The sequence below is a fragment of the Carcharodon carcharias genome, chromosome 13 (genome assembly GCF_017639515.1).
Source record: "Carcharodon carcharias isolate sCarCar2 chromosome 13, sCarCar2.pri, whole genome shotgun sequence".
Classification (NCBI taxonomy): Eukaryota; Metazoa; Chordata; class Chondrichthyes; order Lamniformes; family Lamnidae; genus Carcharodon; species Carcharodon carcharias.
Window position 1 is genome coordinate 15,547,008 of NC_054479.1, and position 9,190 is coordinate 15,556,197.

Below are 9,190 nucleotides of genomic sequence, written 5' to 3' on the forward strand. Positions count from 1 at the left end.
AAGATCATTTGGAGGTGGGAATGCGTTGGGGAGTTGACTCGATGCGCTATCTTCAGATTTTGTTCCTGGTCCCATCCTCTGAGTCAGCCAGTTGTGGATGAGATTTGAGCAGCTAATCCAGGCTGACACTTCAGATCAGCACTGATGGAGTGCTGCACTATCAGAGGTGCCTTCTTTTGGGTGAAACATTAAACTGTGGCGCCATTTGACCTCTCAAGCAGGTGTAAAAGCTCCCACTATTTCGAAGAAAAACGGGGGTGTTCTGACCAAGATCAGTGAGAAAAACAAATGATCCAGTCATTTATATCATTCTTGTTTTGTTGGAATTTTTTTTGCACAAATTGGTTACTGTGTCTCCTACTTGGCAACAGTGACTTCAACTCAACAGTATTGGCTATAAAGTGCTTTGGGACCTCCTGAGATCATGAAATGCCTTAACTCAACACAAACTGAAGATCAAAGCTGCCTGGTCTGTACAGCTCAGTTCAATACACAGCAGTATATTTATCAAGTACCATCCTTCTCCACTCTGCTGTAACCACGGTTAATGACATCAATTTCTCTTATCCAGCACAAAGAATGAAAATGCAAATCTTATTAAAGCTCCAGAACAATCAAACCATTTTTTAGACACATTCATGCAGCGCAAAGACTCTGCAATTGTGTTCATGAATCTGGAATGTAAGCCGCATAACGAGATTTAAGCAAAAAGGGACAAGCAGTCTTACCATCGAACCATAGCAACATTACAGCACAGAAAGAGGCCATTCAGCTCATTCTTACCTGGAGTTCTACTCCATATCCGTTGAAGACAGTTACGTTGAAGGTACACTGCAGAGAGCCATACGCAGACAATGGAAGGAAGTCAGTGGAGTCTATATACCCTTCTGAATCGGAGAAACTTACACTGCAAGGAACTAGAAACAGAAGGTTGCTTAATAAATACATTACGAACCACCTTGTTATAGTCTTCTCCATTTAAGCAGCAAAAAAGCATTGCACTATTTTCTTACAACTATGAGGTTTACAAAATTATTATGTTTTGGGATGGTACCTTTAAATTTAGGGTAAATGAAAGGGGTCATGCGACCTGTTCTGCAGCCTGCCTGACAGTAAGCCTGGGCAGTTTAATTGTCAGAGATCAAAGGAAGGCTTAGATTGTTTTACTGAGAGGAAGATGCAAGGTATTTACACTTGGAGACAATGGCAGCAATCTCTTGAGTTTACCATGAGTAGATTCTGAGTCTCTCAAAGTCCTAGAGAGGCATTGAAGGTACCGGGTCGTAAACAGTTGTGCTGTAAACTGTCCGCTTACTTCAAGACAAAATGGAGTTGGGATGAAAGATAGCTAATTAGAATTTCTACCTAGACACAAGATTAATGTTTCACGTTGTCATTGGGAAGGGCAAAGGAAGCCATATTTGAGATCAGGTTACAAGCTTCCCTACAAACCAATGATTATCACATACAGACAGCAGAGGTTCTATGTGGTCAGCAGAGAGAAAAGGCTTCTTGGCTTTGAGAGCTACCCCAGCCAGATGCAGGAAGGAGACTGTCTCTCGTTGAAGAGATGCAGCCTGCTACTTTCTACAGATTTCAGGAGATTTGTTCTGGCATGGCCAGGAGAGAAAAAAGAATCGTTGGAGCAGGCTTTACTGCTGGCGGTGGATTTAAGGAACTCTCTGAAAAGTGAGGAAAGCACCTGGAGATGGTCTTTCAGAGCAACGACACAGTGAAACAGAGAATTGGATACCCATTGAAAGGTGGGAGCCACTATGGACTGTTTGCTAAAATGTCTGTGATTCCGTGGAGGGTGTGATAGGTGATAAGTAAACAAGGAGAATGTCACTTTTGGTAGTTTAAAGTATAAGCTACCTACAAAAAGAAAACAGTGTTTAGTCAATCATGCTTTTAGTCATTTGTTACAGTTGATGTTTTGAAACACGAAATCTTGTCATGTCATCCTTCTCTGCTATTAACCGCAAGTTCAAATTTCTTTTTAATTATCCAAACTCAATACAGTCTAAAGCATTCCACTATCCCTAACTTGATATAAAATGGGAAATATTATGGTGACTGACAGCCTTTTTTAAGCACAGAAGTTGCTGGCAGCATACGCTTATAGCCTTGGCCTACAGCATTTGCACATAACCCCAATTATACCTCAGGGCAGCATCTTCAATAGTCCAGCCAGCTATTTCTATGCTTCTTTTCAATCTGTCAGTCAATAGAGGTAAGCACAAAATTGGGGCCAGGGGGAGGGGTTGAGGAGCGGGTACTCGAAAGAGCGCACTCATCTCTCTGAAGCAAAGGGCTGCCTCAGGGAGATTAGCTCAACTGTGAAAAATATTAAAAATAGAAATAAAAACGATTCCCTGATGTGTCCCCTCATGTGACACTGTCACATGACCTGGGACACGTCCATAATGTTTAAAAACACTTTAATTGAATTTTTAAAAACCTTAAGGTTGGACAGGCAGGTCCATGAATTACCTTAATGACTTTGTCAACGGCCTCAATTGGCCATGGAGAGGTCGGCGGGCGCGCAGCTGATTTTTCTTAGCCCCTGCCCACCGGAAAATTTAAATGGGGCGCGGAGACGTCGGGAGTTCTGGCCCTTCGCTCGCCGACAGGAAAACCCTGGCCTGAGTGTAGTTTAGGTACACTAACTGAGGCTGCCTTCAATTGTCCAAACTATTTCACCTACCTGTGCCAATTGGCTACATCAGTCACTGGGGGCTACACAGGTGATCACTCCCACCCCACTCCCACCGTGACCCCAACCCCCTCCTGCCACCCACCCCTACCCCGCACTAGCCCTACACCAACCCCCTTCTTGGAACATAGATGCAGGGTCAGCTGTGGCTCAGTGGGGTAGCATTCCTACCTCTCACTTAGAAGGTTCAAGTCCCGCTTAGAGACTTGAGCAAAAAAAGTTTAGGCTAACAATCCAATGCAGTACTGAGGGAGTGCCCTGAGGTTTAAGGTGCCATTTTTGGATGAGATGTCAAACTGATCCCATTGAACAATTTTGAAGAACAGCTGGAGAATTCTCCCCGGTGAACTGGGCCAATATTTATTCCTCAACTAACATCACAAACAATAGATGATCTGATCGTTTACATCAATGCTGTTTGTGGGAACCTGTTGTGCTGAAATTAGCTGCTATGTTTCCTGCATTTACAATAGTGAATTCACTTCAAAAATGTGTCATTGGTTGGAAGGCGTTTTGGAACATCTTGAGGTCATGATAGGTGCTATGTAAATGCAAGATTACATGAGTGGGGTTGTTGATGAGGCAGGCAGCCGGAATCTAATTTAATTCGGAGTTGGGGCGGGTGAGCAGCCTCTGGAGGTAGCGACACATTGACTAAGTAGTTGAGACCTGAGGACCAATCCCTGGCGATTCTCGGGCCTCAAGGTTTGGTCACATGCTGCCCAGTCAGAGCCTGAATACACGTCCAAATGAAAAATATGCCTTAGCATTTCATACAGGCTCTCCAATACTTCACATTTAACCTGTGGATCACTGACGACCATTGCTCGCACCACTGCCCCTCCCAACTGCCCCCCACACCCCAGGGACTTACCTTGGCCTCCCAGTCAATGACCAGTGCCTGGTGAGCTACCTCTGAGGCCGTGACTGGCACCCACAGCCTGCTATACCTTCCTAAACAAGTCATCCAATTAATTTGACTTGGTCCTGCTGCTGAGCTCTTTGGGTGGGGGCAACCGGGCCTGGGGTGTCCATCTTTCCTGGTCCCTCTTGTTTCTTTTGATCAGAAACAAAAGGACTAAAATTCAAGACCAGGCCCTAAGGGAGGTGACACCCAAAGCTCATCAGAGAAATTGTACCTTTGTGTCATTTCTCTGGGCTGGATCAAAGCCTGGATTCCATGTGTAAACCAACACCCTGGCCCTTCTCCAAGGTGGGAAGGGAGTCTTCCATTCATTTCTCAGGGCTGGAGTCAAAGCCAAATCTCAGGAGAAGGAAGGCTGGTTTTTAGAGCATCATTCCAATGCACAATCCCTCTGCTTCCATAATAATAAAAACAAAATGCAGGTGGTGGAACCTCTTCTTTCATATCGTGACTCTGTAGAAATGTTGATATTCATTTGCTCACTATTGACAGCCATGCCTTTATCTGCCTCGGCTCTAAGCTCTGGAATTCTTTCCCTAAACCTTTTCTTCCTCCTTTAAGAAGCTCATTGAAATCTATAAGGGATAGGCAGCGGTGTAGTAATATTATCAAGAACATATCCTATTACTTCTGTTGGACTGTGGATTAACATTGGAATGGCTGCAGTTTGAAGGACATGTCTACTGGAACAGTGTGAGGGATATATACAATGTTACTGTCTTGGAACAGAGTGTGCCATAAAAGACAGCATGGTGCCAAGGAGGAGTCTGGTCTAATAGGGAACTGCCTGGCAATAATGTTTCAATTGGCTCCTGACCGGGTGACCAGAATTTGTGTGAGAGCAGTATAGTAGAATAGCTCCTAGCCTGAAAGGAAAAAAGACCTAAAACCTCTCTCTCCTGTGTGTGTAATTCTACAATAATAGCTAGCTGGCTTTTTCTCCTCATATCTCTATAACCTGCTCTCTCTCTCTCTCTCTCTGAAAACCCCTGTCAAGAGGAAAAGGGAAAACCACTGTTTGAGACAATGAAAGGCAAGGGCTCAACCAGTGAACTAAAGACTGAAAGTGCTGGAAGACCACCTCATGTCATCAACAAGAACTGAAAGGAATTTGGAAGACATCGATCAAAATCAACCCATCGAATCCTGTACTCCGGAATTGGTGCTATTGAACTGTTTTATCCCACCCTTAACATCCATGTTTTGTGTGTCTTATGTGTTTTGTATGTGTGTGTGTGTGTGTGTGTGTGTGTGTGTGTGTGTGTAGGGATTTAAAAAGGGATAGAGTTTAGGTTATAGAGTTAGAAATTAGCAGTTTATATTTCTTTGCTTTGCCCCTGGTTAAAGACAATTTGTTCAATAAACAGTTATTTACTTATTAAGTCTACAAACCTGGTGCTCATCTTCTGTTAACCTAAATTAAACAATGAGGTGGGTTGATCAAATTTTTTCACATTTGTCGTGGCTGAGGGAGCAGTGGGGCTGGATATTGCAGCGCACTATTCCCCAGTGCGTCGTGAAAGTATTGTAACTGGACTAGTAATCCAGAGATCCAGGTTAATGCTCTGGGGACCCAGATTTGAATCCCACCATGGCAAATGGTGAAGTTAGAATTCAATAAAAATCTGGAATTAAAAGTCTACTGATGACTATGTTGTAAAAACGAATGTGCTTTAGGGAAGGAAGCCCTCTGTCCAGGCCCACAGCAATGTGGTTGACTCTTAAATGCCCTCTGAGCCACTCCACTCTCAAGGGCAATTAGGGGTGGGCAATAAATGCTGGCCTAACCAGCGATGCCCACGTCCCATGAACAAAGGATAAGATCAAGCATTTGGTTACCTTTTCTAATATCTCTTTGATAATTGTTCCTGTGAAGTACCTTGGGCTGTTTTCCTATGTTAAAATTGCTACCTAAATGTAAGTTGTTGCTGGTAATACCTGCTGTCTGTAGGATGGTGATTATAGTAGTTGTTACGATGGTTGTGGTGGTTGTGTCTCTGCTTTCGTGGGTCACAGGCTCCATCCCGCCCATTTTCGAATCTTTCCCAGAAAGGTTTGTTCCCATCGTTGGGGTCTGCTGATCAGCAAGAGGGACCACTGTTGCATCCAGTGAAATGTCTTTGCTGGAACTGGGGGTTGCCTCCAGACGGGGACGAGCACTGGCAAGGTCAGGTGAATCCGTGACGTAGGGACCAAGCTGAACGGGTGGCTGTTGCGTTGTACCGTAATGAGTGGGGTTCAGTGATTTTGTTGGCGCTGCCATTCTGGCACGAGCAGCTTCCGATTTGATGCCTGGCAGGCCTTCTGGAATTCGTTGCCTGTCTGTCGCCACCTCAGGGACTGCAGAAGGAGAGCGTGGGGTTAAGTACGAAGTGAGGACCCTTGACAATGGCAGGGCTGTGGGCACCAGGTCGGTATCGAGTATCCCTGCTGGTACTCCTTTGACGCTCAGGCGTTTGCGCAATGCATCCACTTGCCTCGGAGAAGGAAGCTGGCGTCTTTGTGGGAGGGGCTGCATAGTTAGTCCGACTGGAATGGAGGAGGGCAGTAGCAGAGCCTCCTGGCGCAGCAGGAGATCCTTCTTTTGCATGACTGTGTTGAAAAAGTTGGGCTGAGTGTGGACGGTGCTCTGGGGTTTGGTGGGCTCTTGCTCTCCGTCACTTGCATCAATGTCCTGACCTTCTTGCCCATTCTGCAGCAGTTGGGATACGGTTGTGGTGATGAGGCCTGCTTGAGGACCAACATCTGAGGCAAAAAGAGGAATAAAATTACATTCAATAGGAAGCAAATGACCTTTCAAATAGGATTACCAGCTCTAAGTGGATATGCTCCCGGAGGTTTTGTCAAATGACCTCTCACATGCATAGGGCCCACCCAGTAAAGCAGCCTTTACCCCACCTCTAATACTTATATAACTAACAAAACTTAAAAAAAAACTTAATCTTTTAATGTTCCCTCCCCCACAATGATTTTTCTCCTGCCTTTGCTCACAGCAATGTCTAGGACATTAATCTTAATTTCCTAGAGACACCAGGGTAATCCTGGAAGGTTAGGAACCCAATCTTCAAAATGGAGTGAAGTAGTATTCTTGATTCAAGAGTTGTGTGAGCAAGACGACAATGAAAGGAAGAAATGGGGGTAAGAATATACAATGCCGTACTGATACTCTTTTAGTCATTCTGCACATTGTCATCGAGATTTATTCCAGTGTTATAGGTGTAGTACCCCAGTGTAAGACCAGCACAGCCCTGAAACTTAGACCCAAACTCTATTTTAGCATTAATACTTTGAACCTTATTGTACAGCCCAATTAGCTGTGGCTCCGTCAGTAGCAACTCAACCCTCATTCAGAAGGTTGTGGGTCCAAGACCCTTCCGGAGATATTGAACACAAAAAATCAAGACTGACACTCCAATGCAGTATTGAGGGATTACTGCATTGTCAGAGGGGCTGTGGTTCAGATGCACCTCTTGGGGGATGTAAGAGATCCCATGCCACTAGTTCAAAGAAGAGCAGGATAATTCTCCCTAGTGTCCTGGCTAATACTTACTCCTCAATCAACATCACAAAAAGCAGATGATCTGCCCATCATCACATTAATGTTTGTGGGAGCTTGCTGTGCACAAATTTCATACATTATAACAGAGGTTGCACTTCAAAAGTCCTTCAATGACTGTAAAACGCTGAGGGACATTTTGTGATCATGAAAGGTGCTACATAAATACAAGTGTTTCTTTTTCTCATTTATTTTATGGAATAGTTACTCTTATTCAGTAATAATGCTGCTGAGATTTCAATAATATCCCAGAATTGATTGCTGTATTATTCGGAACCTGTATAAACTAGAACTTGGGAATAGTTTCCTTTGAAAAGTGTGGCATTTGAAGAAATCATTATAAAGTTCCATTGTATCTGATAAACATTATCCTGATCTGAATCGGCATTGTTGAAAACGATCATCAGTCATCTTAACAAGCATTAGTGAGTGGACACAGAGGGGTCAGTTTTCAATCTTCCCACCCTGATGAATACACCCCACGCCTCAAACCAAGGCCAGCAAGTGCATTTTGGATCACGTCTGCATGAAACCCAATACGGATTGAAGACAGCCCCAGACATACACACGGACTGGTACGATGAACGAGGAGGCACTAGTAGGGAAGCATAAAAGATAAAGAAAGGCAAAATGAAATAAGAAAAGGATTTCCATTTAGCAAAAGGGCTTTTATATGAACAAGCCCTACCCAATCATTGGAACTGTAGCAGCTTCCTAACTTGTCCTTGAAATGAAACAATCAACTCAGAATCAAATAAGCCTGTCGGTATTAAAACTGACACTAGTTGAGTTTTACCCAATTTATCTTTCACTCAGTGTGTAATTCACTTCCACGCAAATCATTTGCTGTTAAACCTTCACTTTCCCAGCGAGAGAGCAGGTCAGGGCCTGAAATTAATTTGCAGGCCTAGCTTTGATTTTTCTTTTACCTGGGTCTAAATCTCAATCTAGTAGGGATCAGAACTGATCGGACACAACAGGATATCCTGCTAATACGAGGAGGACATGGAGTGGGAGGGGTGGGTTTGTGGGGTGAGGGTGTGCACGGAGGTGCATGGGAGAAGGAAAGGCACACTTATTACCAGCTGATCCAATTTAATAAATTGACAAAGGGCGGAACCGTCCCAGATTTGCACCAAGTGTGGTAGAGGGGCGGGGAAATATAAGTTTTATCCACCAGTCACAACGGTGGGATTTTGTGCCATATCATCCCATTCCTGGCGCATTAATAATGTATTCGCTCTGGGTAGAATCTTCCGCTTGGCGAGCGGGGGCAGGGCCTGCTCGCTGAGGCGTAAAATGGCGCACGGTGACGTTGGTTGTGGGGGGGGGGGGGGGTAGTAAGTCCCAATGTCACCGTGCGTCATTCAGATTTTCAGGTCCGCTGGCGCCCGTCGAACTGTCAAAGGCCTCTTAAAGCCAGTTAACTGTTAATTAAATCAATAAACCGAGCTGCCCGTCCAACCTCAATGTTGGTGGCGTTGGGGGGGGCGGGGGAGGGGGTGGGGGGGGGTGGGGGGGTGCTCATGTGACAGTTTCACATGAGGGGGATTGTCCTAAAGTTTTTTGTTCCTTTATTAAATTTTTTTAAACTTAAACTAATCTCCCTGAGGCAGCTCCGTGCCTCAGGGAGATTTTGACACTCTTTCGTGCACATGCGCAAAAGAGAGCAGGCCCCGAAGCAGGCAACCCCGCAACCACCCCCCCCCCGACACAGGGAGCGCTCAGCGCTGGGTGGGCCTTAATTGGCCCGCCCACGTAAAATGGCAGTGGGCAGCCGATCGAGGGCGGCGATCGGCTGGGCTCATACCCGCGCCTGTTCCCGCCCAACCCCCCCATGACGGTGAGATAATTCTCCACACCGGATCACTGGCAGGCGGGCTTGGATTTGCTCGCCATGCTGTGACCTCAGTGCTTCCTCGCTCCAGGAGCCATATTTAAAATGCACCAGAGCACAGCCTGCTTCATGTCCACCGACCAGGACTGCTCCAGG

The 9,190-nt window shown here is 45.3% G+C and overlaps 1 protein-coding gene across 1 annotated transcript in view; it reads right to left on the bottom strand.

Annotated features, from left to right (window-relative positions):
- Positions 1–6,988, bottom strand: part of LOC121285705 (seizure 6-like protein) — a 247,482-nt gene extending 240,494 nt beyond the window's left edge. The window contains exons 1-3 of the mRNA XM_041202396.1: positions 6,928–6,988; positions 5,580–6,386; positions 784–917 (exon numbers count right to left, since the gene is read on the bottom strand). Coding sequence (XP_041058330.1) covers positions 784–917; positions 5,580–6,386; positions 6,928–6,988 — 1,002 coding nt within the window. The remainder of the gene's footprint in view (positions 1–783; positions 918–5,579; positions 6,387–6,927) is intronic.
- Positions 6,989–9,190: the final 2,202 nt, after the last annotated feature.